The following is a 19,957-nucleotide window of genomic DNA, read 5'->3' as shown; positions in this document are numbered from 1 at the left end:
TATGTTAATTTCGAAATGAAACAATGAACAATGTAGAACAGGAGAAAAGGAAACGAAAAGACTCGTTACTAGACCTAGAGGGAATAAAAAAGGACGGAAGTGAGTTTGCAAAATATATTAGGAGCAGGCTTATTTTACCGTGCATCTTAAAATTATAACTCATCGGTAGAATAAGTGTTTTTAATATAAAATTAATTTCTTTTTATGGTCTTTGGTACGAGAATTTATACTATAATTTGAATTTTAATTCGTGGTTCATCATAGTGTTTCTTCTTACAAAAAAACACACGTAAATTGAGAATAGTTATGAATCATAATTCTGAATTCGTGAACCAAACGTCCGAACAACATGTGCATTTCCATGTAACACGACGTAAATTTTTAATATAGATCTATACAGATTTAATCCCTAAATATTTAGGGGTTGTTCATTTGCAACAAAATTCAGAAAAAGTTTGAATTATAGTTACAACTTTATTCAAGTTCATGTTCTTTTATAAAATTTGAGTTTGAACTCGAGTTTGAGGCTAAACTCGAGTTCAAGTTTTTCCTTCAACTCGAGTTCATAAACTCGAACTCAAGTTAATGAACAATATTTTTTCTATTCTTGAAAATGTCATAACTTTTTCGTTTTAATTCTAATTGAGATGATTTTTTTTCTATGCATTCACAACGAAAAGACGAATAAAACTCCACCCATATACTCTATTAAAATTTTTCATCACCATTGAGTTTTTATTAAAATACTATTTAAATACAAATTTAAGTTTTGACCCACCTAAACACAAACTCAAAAAGATTCTCAATTCAAATCATAACTCAAATGTGTACATCTAAATACAAACTCAAGTTATAACTTCAACTCAAGTTATAATTTAAACTTAACTTAAAATCATCACTCAAATCATCCTAACTCAAAAATTTAAAAGAACAACACCTTAATCTAACGGTCAAAAACACGACGTTTGGTAAGGGGATTCATACTATGATTTGAATTATGGTTCATGGTTTGTTATAGTATTTTTTTCATAAAAAATACACGTAAATTAAAAATAATTTTAATCTCATAATTCTAATCCAGGAACTAAACGTTTCCACTATTCGTGGATCACAAACGGAAATGCACTGTAAAATTTCCCAAATTTTTAATGGGATTAGAAAAATAAACAGACAAATACATAAATGTACAACATGGCTCTCTTGACTTGAGCTAGAGACAATAGCATGAGTGCACGTGCTCAATGTCAGCTAATCATGTGAGCCTCTTCATCCCCTTCATTGGTTAATGAATAGTCTTTTAAAAATCATTGAATACTGCGCCTTCCAATAGTTATACGCCATCACTTCCTCCACTTCCACCACTTCTCTCTCTCACTTCCTGTCTTCCTTCCTTGATTTTCTTTCTATAGAGTTGCACTCTTTCTTCAGTCTTCACTTCACTTCAACACCATCTCCATTCTCATCTTTTCCACATTTTCTTTCTCTCTCTACCTCTCTTTCTCTCTCTAGGTGCTGAGAAAGTACTAGTACTGTTGTATATATACAACTATCTATGTAAGCTCTTAGTCATGGGCTGCTTTCAGTCCAAAACCACCCACTTGGCTTCCCCTGACCAGGACCCTCCTCTCCAAGATCCAGGTTTCGATATTTCTTCTTCTGGGTTTTCTTTCTAATGTGAGAATTTTGTTTGTTTGTTTGTTTGTTTTTTGTCAAAACATTGAATCTTTGTTTTGAAGTAACGAATGAAGCTAATGGGGAAGAAGAATCACAAGAAGAGCATGCGGTGGCTGTGTTCAAAGAGTTCGGCCTGGCTGAGCTCCGAGCGGCCACAAATGGGTTCAGCTCCGAACTGATCGTCTCGGAGAGTGGAGAGAAAGCCCCCAATGTGGTCTACAGAGGGAAGCTTCGGAACAATCGTTTGGTCGCCATTAAGCGCTTCTCCAAGCAGTCTTGGCCTGACCCCAATCAGTTTCTGGTATGTCACTTTGACTGAGTATTTTGTGTTTAATCATACTGTTTTGCAATGCACACACACATGTATATAATATGTATGCATGTATCTGTATTACGTGACACATGTATAAGGGAGTTTGTGTGTGTGTGTGTGTGTGTGTTGGGGAGATGTCTTATACGGACGGTTCATAATGGTGGCAAAGTCTGAAATCTTTTTCAGCGAGAACACTAAGAGAAAAGAAGTAGATATTTTCTTATTGAATAAACTGTAAAGACATAGTTATATATTTCAATTATTGAGTGGGGTATAGTCATAGTTTTTCTTATAAAATGGCGGCACAATTAAAATTTTAGAGAAGTTACAGAGACAAAATTCAAAATTCTAAAAGTTGAGTGGGGACACCTGTGGCGAGTCCGGTGCCCTCCACTCACTACTATGTGGCTCCGCCATTGAGTGCATCCTTAGATGTTGTAGCACTCACTAAATCCATAGTAGAATGAAACTGAAAAGGGAATAAAAGGAAGTAATAAGAGAGTGGAAATGAGAACCAGGAATTTCATTAAAATGTGTACTAAGCTATTTGGAGATGAATCCAGAGTCAACCCGATTCCCTTTCTAGTGTTTGCTATGTTAGAGTAGGAAGTAGGTCCAAATATTGAAATTTCCTTTAATTAGGTGTAGTTCTAATTCCACAACTTTTGCAAAGTATCCCCAAAATCGTCCCTGAAGGCCTGAACTTTGAAAAGTGACACGGGTTTTAAAGTTTGGTAGCATTTTCAGACGAGTACTATTGATGAGACTTGAGAGTATATGAATAATTCTATAGATTAGAAAGGAAATCAAAGTCAAGTCCCTGATGATTGGGATCATTTTTTCTTGATTCCTTCAAGGAATGGTCTCAATAGAATTTATTCTTAACTTTGTTAGTATTGACATAAACGAGTGGGAATGAGAACCAACCACTCAATTCCCTTTCCATTCCTAATAAGAAAACATGCAATTAACGGATTTGTTTTATAGACGGAGGCTTCTGGGGTTGGAAAGGTCAGACACAAGAGATTGGTGAATTTGATTGGTTGTTGTGCTGAGGGAGACGAGCGGCTGTTGGTCGCAGAGTACATGCCTAATGATTCTCTTTCCAAGCATCTCTTTCACTGTATGTTTCTCTATTCTTTACAAGTATTAAAACGTTTTTAATGTGCTTATTACATATTTGCTAAAGATAATACTAACGTGGAAAATCTGCAATCTCTTTCATTGTGTGCTTTTCCCAATCCCCCTTTTCCATCATGCTTTCTGTTGTAGGGGACAAACAGCCACTGCCATGGGAAATGCGTGTGAGAGTTGCGTATTATATTGCACAAGCGCTTGATCATTGCAATGCTGAAAATCGGAAGCTATATCACGACTTGAATGCATACAGAGTTCTCTTTGATGAGGTACACAAATGAACAGATACAAGATCCATTTAGGCCATTTCTAAACATTCGCTTTGGTGTTGCATTGACTCCAGCACCTAAAATACACTTGCAACTAACACAAAGAATGATTAACAATGGAGTACCAAATAGGTTATTAGATTACCGACTAAATAGTCTAGCAACAGCCATGGTCATATGTGCGATGCGTAGACTCCTGCCAATTCCATTTTTTATGCATGTGTCTTCATAACCTCTGGAGCTTGTGGCTTTTTTTTTTTTTTTTTTTATAACTAAAAAGAAACTTTTTTTTTTATAAAAAAAAAAAAAAAAAAAAAGCCGTAACACGTCGTAGAGAAAAGATTTTGGCAACATTGCTTAATCTGTCTCTTTGAAACGTAACGATCTTGGATTCTTTTTAATGGAATTTACTCTGTGCATAAGCATCATATAGTGACTCAACACATTGCATATTCGTCGAAGATAAATACGTGACGTGTAATAATGTTGGCTTGTACCCCATGGTTCTGTGCCAGGGAATGGATTTATAGAATATTTTTCTTATTTTGGAACATTGCATGACATGGCAGCACTAGAAATTCATGTCTTGAGAACGCATATATTTGTGGGGTTAATAATTAGCACCCTAGATTGTTCGAGAGCTTAATTTTCTTCAAATTCCAGGAAGGTGATCCTCGGCTATCTAGCTTTGGCCTTATGAAGAATAGCAGAGATGGAAAAAGTTATAGCACTAACTTGGCTTACACGCCACCTGAATTTTTGCGAACAGGTGTGTCGTTGTTTTCTCACATGCTTTTTAAGCTTTCTTATTGAAATTACTTTTTGACAGTTTAGCTTGAACTTTGAACTTTGCAGCATATTGACTTCTTAGTTATGGAACATGAACATTAATTGCGTAAAAATGTTAATTGACAAGAGAAGAAACATAAACCCTTTGTAGATGCAAACTAGGACAGATATACAAGATGCTTGGTTTTTTAATGTGAGAATTTTGGAAACCTGTCTACTGGAATATGGAAAATACAACAGCTGGATATGGATAAGATGTAAAGTGGTCTCTTATTATCCCGTTTGCCATGTCTTTTTAAGATGTTAGTTTTAAACTTACTATTAATGGAACTGGGGGCCCACTGTAGGATATACAAGCAATGGTAAAGTTGTTAACTAGAACTCCTTAATTTTATTCTCCTCAAACAAGGGCAATCCTGTAATCTGAGCTTTCTTCATCAATAGTTGGGATTTTTTTTTTTTTTTTTTTAATAGCACTAATAAAAAAGTTATTTTACAAATAGCACTGGTTTTGATTATTTGCTTTTACGTCACCGAATAATTACCACAAGTAACAATAGAAACTACCGGTAATTACTACAAAAGCTAGAAGAATCTGACATGATAGTGACACAAACAAAAATAATCAAACCAGCATTATCCTCGAAATACTCTTTTTTAGTGATATAAAAATAAAACAACACTCGGAAATACTATGGTTTAAAGTGCTGAAATTATTATACATGTTGTGACTATGATGTATGATGTATTATTTATAGTGGTTTGTTTAAGAGTAAACACTTGCATTGTACTATAATTTGGTGCTTGGTTTTGCAGGTAGGGTCATCCCAGAGAGTGTAATCTACAGTTATGGAACTGTGCTGCTAGATCTTTTAAGTGGAAAGCATATACCTCCAAGCCATGTATGTCACAATCTTCATAACTCATATTCCGTTGATAGCTAGAATTTCCTCATAATAGTCTAGTGTCAATAGCTTTGGATCTCTCTCTCTCTCTCTCTCTCTTTATTTTTTATTTTTATTTTTCTTATTTGAAAACATGGCTTTTCAGCAAATTGGAATATCATAGCCTGCTTTTCTTGTTTCTAAACGCGCTTATGTCTTCCTATCCTTACATGCAGACGTTAATTCCGATCTTGACTTCCTTTGCAAACTAGTGGTTTTTCTACCTTTCATAATCTTATTCTACAATATGTATATAAACCATCCTCAGGCACTGGACTTGATAAGGGGAAACAATTTGTTGTTGTTGATGGATTCATCTTTAGAAGGGCAGTATTCCAACGAAGATGCCACTGAATTGGTCGAACTGGCCTCGAGATGTCTTCAATACGAGGCTAGAGATCGACCTGATGTAAAATTTCTTCTTTCAGCTGCAGCACCCCTCCAGAAGAAGCAAGAGGTGAACTTTTCAATGTTATATATTGCACAAAAAAGTTTTGTATATATATTGTTCAAAACTAAGGAATTTTTTTTTTAATGGATATTCTAGGTTGCGTCACATGTTTTGATGGGTTTAACAAAAACTCCGGTGGTATTGCCAACCATGCTCTCTCCTCTTGGAAAGGCTTGTGTGCAAATGGATCTTACTGCAGTGCATGAGATTTTGCTTAAAACTGGTTATAAAGACGAAGAGGGTGCTGAAAATGAAGTGAGTTTTCTTTCATTCAAATGCATCATGTCTCCGTATTCTATCTCGTTGACTTAAAACATAACGCCCTCTAACGAAGAACTTTGTGTAGAAGTAGAACTTATATAGGGCCCGTTTTGGGATATCTTATGCTTGTGCTTTTAAGTAGTAGAAGATGATAAGCATAAGTTGGAGCTTTTTTAATTAGTGTTTAGATAGTGCCTGAAAAAGTGTTTTTATATCTAAGAAGAACTTTTGAACCGGTTTGGGTAAAAAAAGTCAAAAGCACTTAGTGTTATAAAAAGTAATGTAATAAAAGGATATGAATGGGATATTCAATTTGTTGTTCACAAATAAAAGGTTAAAAAATGAAAATAAAAAAACTTTTCATAAGTGCTAAGGAGATGGCTTGTTCCAAAAGTGTTTAAAAAAGTCAAAAACACTTTAAGGTTGTCCATCCATCCAAACAGGTTCAAAAGCGGCTTTTAGACTAAATAAGTCAAAAGTATCTTTTTTTAAGCCAATCCAAACGGGCATACGTGTGTATGTACAGTTGTATGTGTTTGCGTGTACCTACATCAACGTACCTCAGACAATGTCGATCATGAATGATTGTAATTTATGCTTTGTTGCAAATGTGTTGTTTGTTTTTGATAAGATTGAAAATGTGTTCAATGTGAAGCTGTCATTCCAAGAGTGGACACAACAAGTGCAAGATATGTTAAATACGAAGAAATTCGGGGATATCGCATTCAGAGACAAGGATTTCAAAAATGCCATCGAGTATTATTCTAAGGTACTTCTTAAATTCTTTCAGTTTTGGTGTGGTTACTGTTTTCATCTTCAAGCATGACTGGCTCTTATTGTGGTCTGTCTAACACATAGTTATCTCTGTATAAAGTCCAAACGATGTTGCACATCATATAAGCATTTACTCCTGCTTTTGATATGGAATCTGGGATTTAAAATTTATATTCCAGAAACGAATTATGCATTTATCAATAATAATTAATTCTTATAATTCTGTAGTAGGGTACAAAAATATCACATCTTGATGTGATCTGACAGTAGAAAATAGAGCAGTACTGATGGGAGATATCTCCATACCTTACCAAATAATTCTCCTATATTCCTTTTTCCCTTTTTGTTTGCTTGCTTTTTGTAGCTCTTTATAAATCTTTCTGATATACAGTTGGTATCAATGATGTCTGTGCCATCGGGAACGATCTTTGTGAGGCGAGCATTATCGTACTTGATGGTGGAGCAAGCGGAGCTAGCTCTGAGAGATGCAATGCAGGCTCAAGTGTGCTTGCCAGAGTGGCCGACGGCATTCTACATGCAAGCTCTTGCACTCTCCAAGCTAGGAATGGAGACTGATGCCCAAGATATGCTCAATGATGGAGCCTCCTTTGAAGCAAAGAGGCAGAACAGCTGGCGCGGCCAGAGTCTAGGGATGTAAATTATTCTCATTGCTGCAATCTCTCTCTCTCTCTCTCTAAAAGAAAATTATTCTCATGCTGCTAAGGGCTGTCTTAGAAGAGGATATAATGTTTGAGCACAAGTTTTGGTGGTTGTTTTTCGGAGGGATATTTTGGAAAGAACACCCTCTTGTTTTGCAGAATAGTTTTACAAAGAAATGTATAAAAGCATATGAGATTCGTGTCATGGTTCGAATCATGGTTCGTGGCTCGTTACAGTATTTTTTCTCACAAAAAATACTCATAAACCGAGAATGGTTCTGATTCCGTAAACCAAACGTCCACGAATGTTTTTGTTTGTAGGAAATCAACTACAATGTGTAACTAACTGTTGATTTTACTTTACAAATTTCAGTTTTGTACTGTCTACTGTTGATTTTGGCCATAGGTATTAGAAATTAGAGATCCATTGGTCATACTAAAATGACGTGCACATTTTTTTTTCTTTGTCAAAATCCCAAACTTTAACATTCATATCAGAACTTTTTTATTTTTTTTGCTCTGCAAATTTTAACATTCATATCAGAACTTAGCATTGCATTTGATACTCTGTATTTTAACTATCACATTGGTATCCTGTTTCATTGGTATCCAACTTATTCTTTTATTAATGTACTTCGAATTAATTTTGTAAAACTATTAGAGAAAATAAAAAACAATAAATTAAACAAAACTCATCAAACAAAAAAATTCAGATATGTGGTTCTATCTTTTGATGGATGTGTGTTCAGTCAGTTCGGTTCAAGCCGAGGTCTAAATTCATGTTGACCAAGTAGTTTGGTGAATTTTTAGGATTCGTTCATTTTATTAATTCGAGTTTTTAATTCCAGTTTTACTACAGTTAAAAATTCTCACAAAAATCACATCTAATATTTTCTGTTATAATGAAAAACTCTTATATAAAATAACATCTTAACTCAAATCTACAAACTAAACGATGTCTTAATTTATTATGATTGCTTAATTGGGATTACTGTTACAATTCTTAAAAGGAGTTTCTTTAATAGGATTAAAAAAATAAATTATTGATAATTTTTTATTTTTAACTGTTTAATTTATATTAAAATTTTTTATTATATATATTTTTAATTTAATGTAATTTTCCGGAGAAACTCCATTCTTAAAAAGCTCCTCGCACAAAGATGCGATTTATGGTAAAAATGTTCAAAAACTCAAAAAAAAAAAAAAAAAAAAGGGGTTAAAAATCACTTTGAAGAAATTAGAATATGTATTTTTTTTGGAATAAGTAAAAGTGGTATTTCTATTCCCTTAAAAAAAAAAAGAAGTGGCGTTTCTAAATTCTACCCAAGTAAAGGAAATGACTTCACCAATTTGATGTCCATTCCTTAATTAATTTTCTTTTTCTGGGTCAAATTTAACACGAAAAAATTTTCATACATAATTTTCTTCTTCGTCTCTCCGTTTCGTCTCCAAATATACAAAAATATCACATTGAGAAATCTTGGATTCAGAAACCACTGTTGTCTATCACGGAGGAATCAGATTGCAGGAGAAATTCCAGACTCACACGGTTATGGCGGGTAAATATATTATATTCCCTTTTCATTTTCGATTTACCCGCGCTATCTTCATCATCTCAATTTCACAAAGAATTTGTATTTTATTTTATTTTATTTTTCTGGTAGGAGAAGAGAAGAAGAAGGGGAAGAGAGGAAGGGCGTGCGTCGTCGTCTTGGGAGACATCGGTCGCAGTCCTCGTATGCAGTATCATGCCCTTTCCCTTGCTCGTCAGGTTCACATTCCCTTCTTATATATATATATATATATGTTTATATATGTAAATATATATGTCAATTTGTTACTAAATTCTGAAATGGTATGGAAAATTCAATTATTGTTTTAGTTAATTGACCTATGATCTTTCAATGGATCTTCCAGGCATGTTTGGAGGTCGACATTGTTGCATATGGAGGTACTCTCTGTCTCTGTCTCTCTCTCTCTCTCTCTGTTATTTTTTTATTTTTTTTATTTTTTTAATGGATGGGTTTGCTTTTTAAGATTTGAGTAACTAACCGAACTAGGGAAGAAAAACCCACATTAAATTATCTTTTAGTGGATGTGTGATATCTTATAGTATTAGTGTTTTGTTTCCATTGTTCATAATTTATCTTCAAAGCTTGTCACTGCATAAATTTCTGCAGCCTAGTTTTTCCTTCGTAATTGTGAGAGATTTGTTAAGTTTCGGTGTGATGTAGGAACATTTAGTTATTAAAGTTGGTTTTATATTTGCATTGTCGTTTGTCTTAGCTTGTCAATTTGGCTTTGCTTTTTGTTATAATGTATCAAAGCAATGTCGTCCCTTTCATTTGTTTGTTATTATTATTTTAGTGTGTTGTTTGACATTGGTGGTTCTTTTTGTAATTGCAAGTATGCGCAGTAGCTATTGTAATGGGAGCTGAATATTGACATATTGGAATCATAGCTGTTTTCTCTCCTATTTTGGGGGTTTTCCCCTTAAGCCATGGATTTGACTCTTTTCTAGCTTCTCTTTGCTTCAAATTGATTGTGTTGGTGGAAATTTTCAATTGCTTTGGAATATGTACATATGTGCTGGGGATATTAGAAATTTCAAGGCCTCTTTGTTTTTGGTGATTTGGGTGTTTGTGTAGAGCTGTCAAAAGGCTATTACCGCAGCACACAAACACTGCGTGACACAATTTATGTTCATGTGCCTATGACCCAAGTGCCGGGTCTGGGTTTAAGACTCCTTTTGTGCTAGGAGCGAGATGAAATGTTTGGCAACTATATTTATGCATGTAATTATGTGTACATCTAAATGCATTTAGCTTTTTCCTGTGTTATATTCGTGTGACCTAAATGTTGTGCGTTTATTCAGTTAATATGACCGGTTTTTCTCTGGTTGGACGTTTACACATTTCAAAAGGTTCTCTGATTAGAAATACAAAACAGAACAAGAAAACCGAACACTCAACAAAAGGCATCAAGCACAAAATAACACCTATATATCTTCCCTTTGTATTTTTCTTTGGGATGTAGAGCTCATCCATCTTCCCTTTGTATATTTCTTTTTGAATAATAAAGTTTCCAGTTTCTTATAAAAAAAAAAAAAGGTTCTCTTATAGTAAAAGAAAGGTTTTTAATGCCTGTTGGTTTATTTGTGAATTTGAATGGCTGGACAGGTTCAGAACCCTATTCTGCTATATTGGAGCATAAATCAATTCATATACACAAAATGGTATCTGTTATTCACTTCTACTCTTGACAGAGTAAAGCTATCTCAGTAGCTGAAAATAAATTCTGTTTTGACATTGCTGTGCAGAAGCAATGGCCCGCTGTTCCACCCAGCCTACCCAAGATCCTCAAACCTTTTATGCTTTTGTTTAAGCCACTGATTCAGTTCTTCATGCTTCTTTGGTTTCTTTGTTTCAAGATAGCCGCTCCTGATGTTTTCTTAGTGCAGGTGAGCTTGCAATTTTCACTTGGTAGGACGTAAGGTTCTTTTGTTAAAGAATTTCTGTCATTTGTGTTTTCTGCTGTCTACAATAATAGACTCATGTACAATGGAGCACGATTTTCCCCTTTTCTTTTCCGATTAAGTTTTTTCCTTAGACCATCTTATATATATATCTCTCAACCTAGATGTTTGCATATATATTATTTCTGCATTTAAGGTTCTACTTGAACTGTTCAAGTGAATTAAGGTCGGCATTCTTTATTGCATTGTACTAAAAGGAAGGGGGAAAAAACTACCTGACAAGCAATATAAGTTAATACCCTCCTAATTGAAAGAATCGTATTATCACCTTCTTTTTTTTTTTTTTGGTGATATCCCTGTGATGACTGCTACATTGCTTGTTTTTACAAACTCACAAAACTTTTCATCCATCAGATTAACTTGTTTCCTACATAAAAAAGTATAGTATTCATTTGTCTGTGTGTAATCCTTTTTTTTCTTTTTTAATCAGGAATTGTTAATTTGGTATGAGAAAATGTTAAATTATTATTATTTTGCTTCTGCAGAATCCACCTTCTGTTCCAACTTTGGTGGCTGTAAAATGGGCAAGTTGGCTAAGGGGTTCTGCATTTATTATCGACTGGCATAACTTTGGATACACTTTGTTGGCACTGTCCCTTGGAAGAAGTAGTCGATTTGTGGCATTATACCATTGGTATATATCAACATCCTTCTGGACATTATAATGAGGACTTATTTTTGGTTGTGCACCAGATGTGATTTTCTGTTACCTTATAAGGTTTGAGCGGCATTTTGGGAAGATGGCTAATGGTTCTCTATGTGTGACGAAGGCTATGCAACATGAATTGGCTCAAAATTGGTCTATTAAGTAAGAGGGTCAGCTCGGTGTTCACAGTTTCAGCTTTCAATTTTAGAATGTTTACTATTAACAAATGCTAAGTAACCCCCTTTTTTTAATTTTTTTTTTAAATTTTTTGTGATTTAATAGAGCCTCAGTTCTCTATGATCAGCCTCCCGAGTTTTTCCATCCTGCAACTCTTGAGGAAAAGCACAAGGTATATGTATGTTGATGTTTCCATGCCAGATTTTAGTGTTCTTGACTTGTTGACTGAAAGATAACATGTGGACCATCTATAGCTGTTTTGTAGATTGGATGAAGCTCTGAGGGAGCCTTATGGATTTCGAGATTGTGCCACCATCGGTAACTTAAACTTATTTATTTATTTATTATTTGCCTGGGGATTTCAACTGAATATATATATATATATATTATTGAAAATGGTTTAAAACTAATCAAAATTTGTAGGAAGCAGAGGACTCTCCCCGAAGGATCTAGATGATACTCTTTTTAGCACTCTGGTTGGCACTGACATTGTTTTAAAACAAAACAGGCCAGCATTGATTGTTAGCAGCACTAGCTGGTAAGCTGTTAGTTTATGAATTACAAATGTATGTATACTTAGGTGAGGGAGATATATATACCTCAACAATTGCACATCTTAGAATTTGATTTGGTATCGTTTGAAATCTTTTACGGTCATATACATATCAAAACAATACATTCTGCCCTTTGTGTTGCATTAAAATATTTGACGAGGACACTTTTATAGCTGCGTGTGCTTTCCTCATATTTTTTCACCTTTCAGTGTTGCATCTTTCATTCCTTCATCTTTTTGCATGTGAATATCTGCTAGTTGCATGCATGCATGTTTTGGTATTATGTTGTTGCTTTCAACATTGGTTGCTTAGCTACATACATGAAATTTTCAGCTCCTAATATTTGCCAACGATATGTGTACTTGATTTGAGAAATTGTTGAATCAGCTTTTAGTTTAAATGTTGAAATGCTTCGGTTCTGGTCCTATGGATTAGGGGAAGGGTATAATTTTAAAAAAGTTCAAATTAAAAGCGGTTATTGCTTACATGGCAGTAGTTCACTAGCCAGACTGACAACTTAAGTTGCTCTGTATATGATTACTATCTGCCCAATCTTGGACTTCAGAATCATGAAGAAATTATGTGGGAACTCAGAATCAAATGCCATCTTTCCAAAATAAAAGAGCCTTGGTCTCGGAAAAAAAAAATTGTTGCATTAGTCCTTTTCTCAAATAGTGTATGCTTTCCAACTATAACTAAAACTGTACTTTATGTACATAAGAGAGATTGTATTATATGCCAATTAATTGGCAAAAATCCCATTCCTTTAAGGAATGAAAATGAGATACTAATTTCATGGCTTCACATTCTATAGGACTCCGGATGAAGATTTTGGAATTCTCTTGGAAGCAGCTGTGATGTATGACAGACGCGTTTCTGCGATCTTAGGTGAAGATAATTCAATTGAAGAAGACGTTGTTTGGAATGAGATGTCGGGTGGGAAGCAATATTTGTATCCTAGGCTGATATTTGTCATTACAGGTAATGGTTCTGTTTCGCATTTTGAAGTGTCAGATCACTAAAAAAAAAAAATTTGAAGTGTCAGATCCCTTTTAGCGTTTGCTTATGCATGTTCAAAATCATACATGGTGGGCTTCACTAACTACATGAAGGCAAAGGGCCGGAAAAACAAAAATATGAAGAAAAGATAAAGAGGTTACGCCTCAAACGTGTCGCGTTTCGTACCATGTGGCTATCAGCTGAGGACTACCCACTGCTCCTTGGTATGTCATTTATATTCAATTGCTTATGCTTTATTTCCCTTAGCTCCTTTAACTTTATTTGCTTCTTTGGACTGTCATACATATTTATGCTTTTGGTACATTGACAGGATCTGCTGATCTTGGTGTGTGCTTGCATACTTCTTCATCAGGGTTGGACCTTCCCATGAAGGTATAGACTAGAACTGAAATTGCATAGAAATAAAAGGTTAAGGTAGACTCTTATTTCGTAGAAACTTATCTTTCTCAATCTCTGGTGTAAGGTTGTGGACATGTTTGGTTGTGGACTGCCCGTCTGTGCTGTTTCTTACTCATGGTAACTCTCTGAATATTTTTCGGCATCTAAGAGTACTCATCTAGTTATGTTTTACTTCAAAGTTGACACTCTTGATTTTGTTTTCTCGGTTCTAAGCATCAAGGAGCTAGTGACAGTGGAGAAAGACGGTCTTCTTTTCTCGTCATCTTCGGAACTAGCTGATGAACTTTTGGTAAGTTAGTCCACTCGGTGGATATATTGGGCTTTCATCAATTACTATGAGATATTTGTCAGTCTCATCTTCTACTTATCCTGATGAAACAAAAGGATTGATAGGCAAAAACAGGATGGGATTTAAAATAATTAAAAAAAAAAGGAAAAGGAAGGAGCTTGTCTCTCCCTCATATTATTTGGTTATTACGTCTTTTGTTCTGTAAGGGATGCAGAAGGAAGATAAAATATAAAAGTAATTCTTGCCAAATTACCATCGGAATTTGGACCCACACTAGTGCTGCACAAGCTATTCGTATTAAACTAAGAAACAAATATACCCACATAAAATGTGAATAGTAAGTTGAACAGTAACTTCAGATTCGTTATAAATATGGACGTTTTCATTTTCTTCGATGTACTTCTGATATAAGACGTTTTCATTTTCTTCGATGTACTTCTGATATAAGAATTCAAAACAAGACATCTTTCGCTTTGTCCCTCGTCTCTCTCTCTCTCTATTTCTTTCTGTCTTTTCTTGTTTTTAACTTATAAAAACTGTTAAAAAACAACAGTTTCAAGTTTTTTATCCTACAATTCATGTTATACTCTGGGAGTTTTTGTGGGCCTGCATAAATATCTTCTTCCATCTTTTTTTGTTTTTTTTTCTGGCCTTACTTTTTGTCTTCTCTACCACCAGAAAAAGGAATGTCTCTTTCTCTCCATCCCTTTCTCTGTCATTCCTACCAAACCTTTACTCGAGTCCATTCTCTTCTGATAATGAATCACTGTGAGGGGTAAGGGAGAATGAGTTTTAAACACATCTTGGTATCCTCAAAAGCACTGGTTAGATGGTTTAGCCAATTTTCTGCAAACCTGCTGGTTGAAAAATTGTTTCATCTTGTATATGGTGTTGCATCGTTCTTACATTATTATGTATTATAATTAGTCTCCTTTTCATGATTCATGACTTTCTTAAGGGCACATTCGTGCTAAAATGCGTTACAGGTTTTTAAAATTTTATAATTCTTCACAGGGGAGGTTGACGGCTAGGAAGGGTTGATGTTAAATTAAACAGCCCCCAATACCCGTATAAACCAAGCGTGATGACCAAAATAGCTTTATTTACTTCTACGAAATTGTCAGATTATTGCATGATGTGCATTTTGTTTGACCATGTCGTCTTTTGGTATGAACCTGCACAGCATCTATTCAAGGGTTTCCCAGATGCATGTGATGCACTGAAGTTGCTGAAGAATGGTGCTCTAGAAATGGGTTCTTCGGCAAGGTGGGATGTTGAGTGGGAAGCAAATGCCAAGCCGTTGATATCAGAGGTAATTTTACATATATGAAATAAGGATTTCAAGAGCCCCATACCTGAAAAATGCTTAGGAGCACTATCCCTTTTTTATTAGTGGATGGTGCTTAGCACCGCCGGTGCCTTATAGCAATGCTCAGGATACAATCCTTACTATTTTATCTGCTCCTCTTGTAGTGTCCTGATCAAGTGATTAGCGACTTGCAGGTCATCTCCCGGAATGTCATTTGAATTCTGGTTTCCCCGTTGTTTGGCCACTTGGTCGATCGTTTCGTTGCACGGGAACAATGAATCCTTTCAGGCACTGACTTTCGCATGGCAGATGGCTTCTGTTCGAATACTGGATCAAAACAGTTGGCTGGCCAAACTTTTGCATCTTAAGATATGATGGAACTGTGCTTGTGTAACACGAAAATATATTCGGAAGCAAGAAAAAAAAAATTGTTGTAATTGTTTCTTTAGCCGTGCTTAGTTTTTGACTTCTGCTGATGTTATTCATATTTAATAATCGATATGAGATCACTCGAGTTTTACTGCTGAAATCTGGCATTTTCAGCCGTTGAAAAAATATACAGAACATACAGTTTTGATACAGATTTAACGGCTGAAAATGACTAAAAAAAAATAGAATTATCGATAGTTTTATTTTTTTAGTCTTATGAGAAAAACTTCCCTTTTCAAATTACATAAAAAGCCTCCTGGTGTTGACGTGTATTTGTTGATTGGCACTCCTAAAACTAAAAAAAATGATAACGATAGAACCGCCTAGCCCTCTCGCTAGTCTCCTCCGCCAACCTAGCCCTGCGTTGGCCAATCGCCTGCTCAAAGCCGCGCCATGCTCAAAGCCGCGCCACGGCCACACTATCCTCTCTTGCCCACGGCGCCTCTCCTCACCTGATACTCATTAAATTAATTTGGGGTTTATTGAGTGGAAGCGCAAAATAGGTATTTTTTTAAAAGTTAAGTGTCAAAATAATAAAATTCTTTTTAATATTTTTAGGCTCATTCAATTTTCCAATTTCTTGTTTTTAATTTTAATTTATTACAATAAGAAGCTCTTATAAAAAATTATGTCTTTTTTTTTATTACAATAAAAAATTTTAAAAAAATTACATCTCAACTTAAATTAAAAAAAAAAGTTTAAAATAATAAAAATCCTCATTTATTTTGTTTGTTTTCCTTTTAAAAACGTCACCGGGCGGACTGAGGAAGGAGGTAAAATATTTTTGCTTTTCGTTCTTTCCGGAAGAATCTCCCTTACAATAATAAAATAGTAATAAAACAATAAAATAATAAAATAGTAATAAAATAATAAACCATACTATTTTTTAAAGGGAAAAAAAGTCTTACAGATAGATATATACTGTCATACTGAGATACGCAGAAAACCAGATTGATTGAAGATCAGATACGTCATCGAATGTATAACTCCCGACCAATCCCGGTAATCAATAATCATTTCTTTCTCTCTATCTCGATTTTTCAGATTATGTGCTTCAATCGATTCATTATTTGAACACGAAAATAGATTTTAATCTTTTCGTTTCTTGGTGTTAGTTTTAATTTCTTTAATGTTCGATTAATTTCGGTTTTCGATATTCTCGCAATTAGATCGATATTTTTGTTAATCATGTCGGTTTTCATCCATCGGTGTGAAGCACAGATAATTTTCGCTCTTTTTTGGTTTATTATTATGTATGAAGTTTCTTTTTTTGTTCATGTATTGCATTAAATTTCTGTGGTTTGTGAATTGTAATTGTATATTATAGGAAAACCGAGGTATTGTAAAAGAAGATTGAATCTTTTGATGTAAGTGATGGTGAAACTGGACAATAGAGAGTTTTTGTTCGAGTAGAAGAAATTGGGGTTTAGTTTTCATGGATGATGTCCAAGGATTAGATGATAATCTATTTATATGATGCCTATTTACAGTTACCTAACATGGAAACAAGGCCAGAAAGAAGTTCTTTTGATCTGGGAGGACATAACTTTTATCTGAACTCAGTAACCTTTTCTTGGTTTGTTTTGGTGCTCTTTGTTATTTGATGGTTTTGCTTTTTTATTTTCGGAAACTTGGTGAATTTTCTCATTTGTGTTGCTGGGTTTCCTCTAAAGTCAGGAAGTGTTTTTGGTTATATTAATCTAATGATTGGATTTTGGGGGGAAAATGTTAACGAAAGAGAAGGCCAATGGATAGAACTTAGTTGTTGTAGGCATTTTTTTCCCCAGTAAATAATCTTTATAAAGAAGAAGGGAAAAAAAAATACGTCAGGGACAAAAGAAAGAAGTAGTGTAAACAAGAAAATTAGGAAACTCGGTCCTAGGAATTGAGAAGGAACCATTGAACCACACAACAGGGGATGAGATCACCCATCTTGCTAAACCTTGAGCTACACTTCCTATCCTCCAAATCCAAATGAAATTAAAGGAACAGAAATCTTGAGCCAAATTCACACTTCTAACCTCAGATTCTCATTCTCCCAATTCTTTGGACACTCCAACGAGGCAAAAGAATCCAAGCCAACCTTAGAATCATATTCGACGAAGCAAAAAAATCCAAAACAACCTTAGTTGCTGTAGGCATGAACTTTGTTTAGTATAATGCTTAATGTCAGGAGACACTAAGCTTTTGTTTTGCTCGATCTTGTAGTAGAATATTTGAGTATAATTTATATTCGCTGATCATGCTATTTTTAGAGTTCTTCCTATGAGCTTGAACTTTGGTTATGGCCCTAGAAGTCGTTTCACTATTCATACAAAGGAAGTGGAAAGAGGAAATAGGAACAACATATTCATTTTGCTGATACAGTACTTCTCACAGCTAAAAGGGGTTAAGAGAATGCCTGTAGTTGCATATGCTTGAAAAAGTTTATAAAGGGAATATATTATTGTTGTTGTTGTTGTTCTTGGTCAGTAAGCATTATTTCATTGAAAAACACTCAAGAAAAGTACACAAAACAAACGTACAGAGTTGGGAAACAAAAGAACTAAATACAAAGGGAATATTTCTTAATTGTAGTGTCATTGGATTTCTCAATTCAAGGTTCTTTTATGCCTTGTAAAGTTTGTATTGTGGCTTAAAGATTTGGAGGACAGCTAAAAGTAGTTGGGGGAGATGCGCTTATCTATACATATAGCATTACAAACATAATGCTTCTGCATTTTTTTTTTTTTTTGGGTGCAACTATTTGTCTCTCTTTTCTGAAAAGATGCTAGAACTGGAGAAAACATGATGAGTACTGTGAGGGTGAGCTATTGGTCATGTGAGCATTTTAAAAGATGTCATGTCTATATCCTTCCATGGTTTGAGCTTGTAGACTATTCCTTGATGCCCCTTGCTTTAGCAGTAGACGAGCTTTAGGGCGTATGTTTTATATCCTTGGGAACAATTTCGAAGCTCAGAAATAATTCTCTTGTCATGACGATTCTTAATTTCAATGGTTATGCTTACACAGGCTGAAGAGTACCGCAGTCGATGTTAGGCATGCAAATATCCTTAATATGTGCCTTGTCTTGTCATATGCTAATATTCGTCACAATACAACAAGTCATGCATGCTTACTAGTCATATAAGCCAGATTTGTTGAAGTTGTGTTCATGTCAAAAGGACATCAAAATAATAGTTCTACCATCAGTTCCAAGTTGGTTTCATTATTCTTTTTCTACAATGGAATCTAGAACTTGTTTGTGAATGATTGTTGTAGTTACTACTTTCTTCATATGGAGAGCCTGATTTCATGTTATTATTTTAACCATGTTCCTAACTGAAGCGATATCTGTTGTCACTTGCTCTCTTGCAGACCAAGAAGATCGCCATTATATGGATAAGACAGCACCTGAAAAGGAGGTTCCTGAGGAAGTGACTAGAGAGTCGCTTATTTCCATTTCTTACTCTCTACCGGAGAATGTTCTTACTTCGAAACCATCGTCCGACAAGTTGAACGGAGAGAATCTCGTCGGAGGAATAGATTGTGATGGAGAAGATAAGTTTAGATCTGAACTGATTTCTATTTCTTATACGCAATCACCAGATGTGGGAGGCTTACCCGTTGCTCTGGGAGGAGAACTCAAGGATTAGCGTGGAAGAGTAGATTCTGTTGTTTTTATGGTTAGTGTCCGAGTTTGAGTGCCTTGGATCTTGCTCTATGATATTTGGCATTGTAAATTCACCTAGAAAACTGTTATACGCTAGAAAAGCTTTGTTGAGACCATGAATAAAAATGTGGTTCCTATATTTCATGCTTTTTTTTTTTTTTCCTCTAGAATTTCTTTCTCAAAGACAACAATTATTTTGATATAAAAACGGGATCGAACCACAACCTCCTTCCAAACTCCATACACCCAAACCCGTGGTGCCACTAGACCAAGCGGTCTTAGGCCAAAGGCTAAACAATTTAAAGGTGCTTATTTCACCTTTAAAAGTATGGCTTTTATTGAATGTTGCCCCTTGCTCTCCTCAGGTCAGAAATAGCTCGGCGTATTATCGTTTACACCCAACACCCGTTAGTCGTTTCACTTGCTTATTGAAGCTCAGTTTCTGGGGTGGGGGGGAGTTTCCCCGGAATTCCAAAATAGGTTGAATCGGTTATACAAAACAAAAAGTGAAGAAACTGCTGTTTCTAATCCTAACGTGGGACAAACCTGGAAAGGGGATTGGAATCGTCAGTCCAGATGGATCCAGAGCCGTACTTAAAGGCTTAATTTAGAGGGTTCAGAGTCTGGATTCCTGGAACTGGCTTTTTATATGGTGGATTGATTTGAATTCTCATT

The 19,957-nt window shown here is 35.0% G+C and overlaps 2 protein-coding genes and 1 long non-coding RNA gene across 5 annotated transcripts; all 3 read left to right on the top strand.

Moving 5' to 3' along the window:
• The first annotated feature begins 1,384 nt into the window (after positions 1–1,384).
• Positions 1,385–7,518, top strand: LOC21406625 (probable serine/threonine-protein kinase At4g35230). Its single transcript, XM_024166439.1, has 10 exons — positions 1,385–1,638; positions 1,737–1,975; positions 2,975–3,110; positions 3,260–3,393; positions 4,057–4,162; positions 4,999–5,084; positions 5,395–5,583; positions 5,674–5,832; positions 6,494–6,607; positions 7,004–7,518. The coding sequence occupies exons 1-10, from the start codon at positions 1,569–1,571 to the stop codon at positions 7,268–7,270; spliced, it is 1,500 nt and encodes a 499-aa protein (XP_024022207.1). The 5' UTR covers positions 1,385–1,568; the 3' UTR covers positions 7,271–7,518.
• A 1,194-nt stretch (positions 7,519–8,712) lies between these two features.
• Positions 8,713–15,720, top strand: LOC21406624 (UDP-glycosyltransferase TURAN). 3 transcript variants are annotated; one of them, XM_024166441.1, is made up of 17 exons: positions 8,713–8,830; positions 8,942–9,042; positions 9,189–9,222; positions 10,451–10,506; positions 10,591–10,731; positions 11,292–11,440; positions 11,525–11,614; positions 11,735–11,801; positions 11,884–11,947; positions 12,053–12,167; positions 12,998–13,164; positions 13,296–13,406; positions 13,514–13,575; positions 13,667–13,719; positions 13,816–13,891; positions 15,075–15,203; positions 15,365–15,720. In XM_024166441.1, the coding sequence occupies exons 1-17, from the start codon at positions 8,824–8,826 to the stop codon at positions 15,416–15,418; spliced, it is 1,476 nt and encodes a 491-aa protein (XP_024022209.1). In that variant the 5' UTR covers positions 8,713–8,823; the 3' UTR covers positions 15,419–15,720. The 3 variants fall into 3 exon arrangements, with proteins under 3 accessions (XP_024022209.1, XP_024022210.1, XP_024022208.1); XM_024166442.1 differs by having other exon boundaries at positions 8,936–9,042; positions 15,395–15,720; XM_024166440.1 differs by having other exon boundaries at positions 8,936–9,042.
• Positions 15,721–16,538: 818 nt separating this feature from the next.
• Positions 16,539–19,421, top strand: LOC21406623. Its single transcript, XR_002902327.1, has 2 exons — positions 16,539–16,631; positions 18,988–19,421. It is a non-coding gene; the product is annotated as an uncharacterized LOC21406623 (long non-coding RNA).
• Positions 19,422–19,957: the final 536 nt, after the last annotated feature.

This window comes from Morus notabilis, unplaced genomic scaffold (genome assembly GCF_000414095.1).
Source record: "Morus notabilis unplaced genomic scaffold, ASM41409v2 Scaffold75, whole genome shotgun sequence".
Classification (NCBI taxonomy): Eukaryota; Viridiplantae; Streptophyta; class Magnoliopsida; order Rosales; family Moraceae; genus Morus; species Morus notabilis.
The sequence above is the reverse complement of the archived record's forward strand: the minus strand, read 5'-3'. Positions and strand labels throughout refer to the sequence as shown.

Excerpts from the sequence above, each read along its gene's own strand:
- LOC21406624 (XM_024166440.1), top strand. Across the intron at positions 9,223-10,450 it reads CGACATTGTTGCATATGGAG|GTTCAGAACCCTATTCTGCT; the intron begins GTACTCTCTGTC and ends ATGGCTGGACAG. Across the intron at positions 11,441-11,524 it reads TTTGTGGCATTATACCATTG|GTTTGAGCGGCATTTTGGGA; the intron begins GTATATATCAAC and ends TTACCTTATAAG.
- LOC21406625 (XM_024166439.1), top strand. The coding sequence starts at position 1,569 with ATGGGCTGCTTTCAGTCCAAAACCACCCACTTGGCTTCCCCTGACCAG. Across the intron at positions 3,111-3,259 it reads TTCCAAGCATCTCTTTCACT|GGGACAAACAGCCACTGCCA; the intron begins GTATGTTTCTCT and ends TTTCTGTTGTAG. Across the intron at positions 5,085-5,394 it reads AGCATATACCTCCAAGCCAT|GCACTGGACTTGATAAGGGG; the intron begins GTATGTCACAAT and ends AACCATCCTCAG.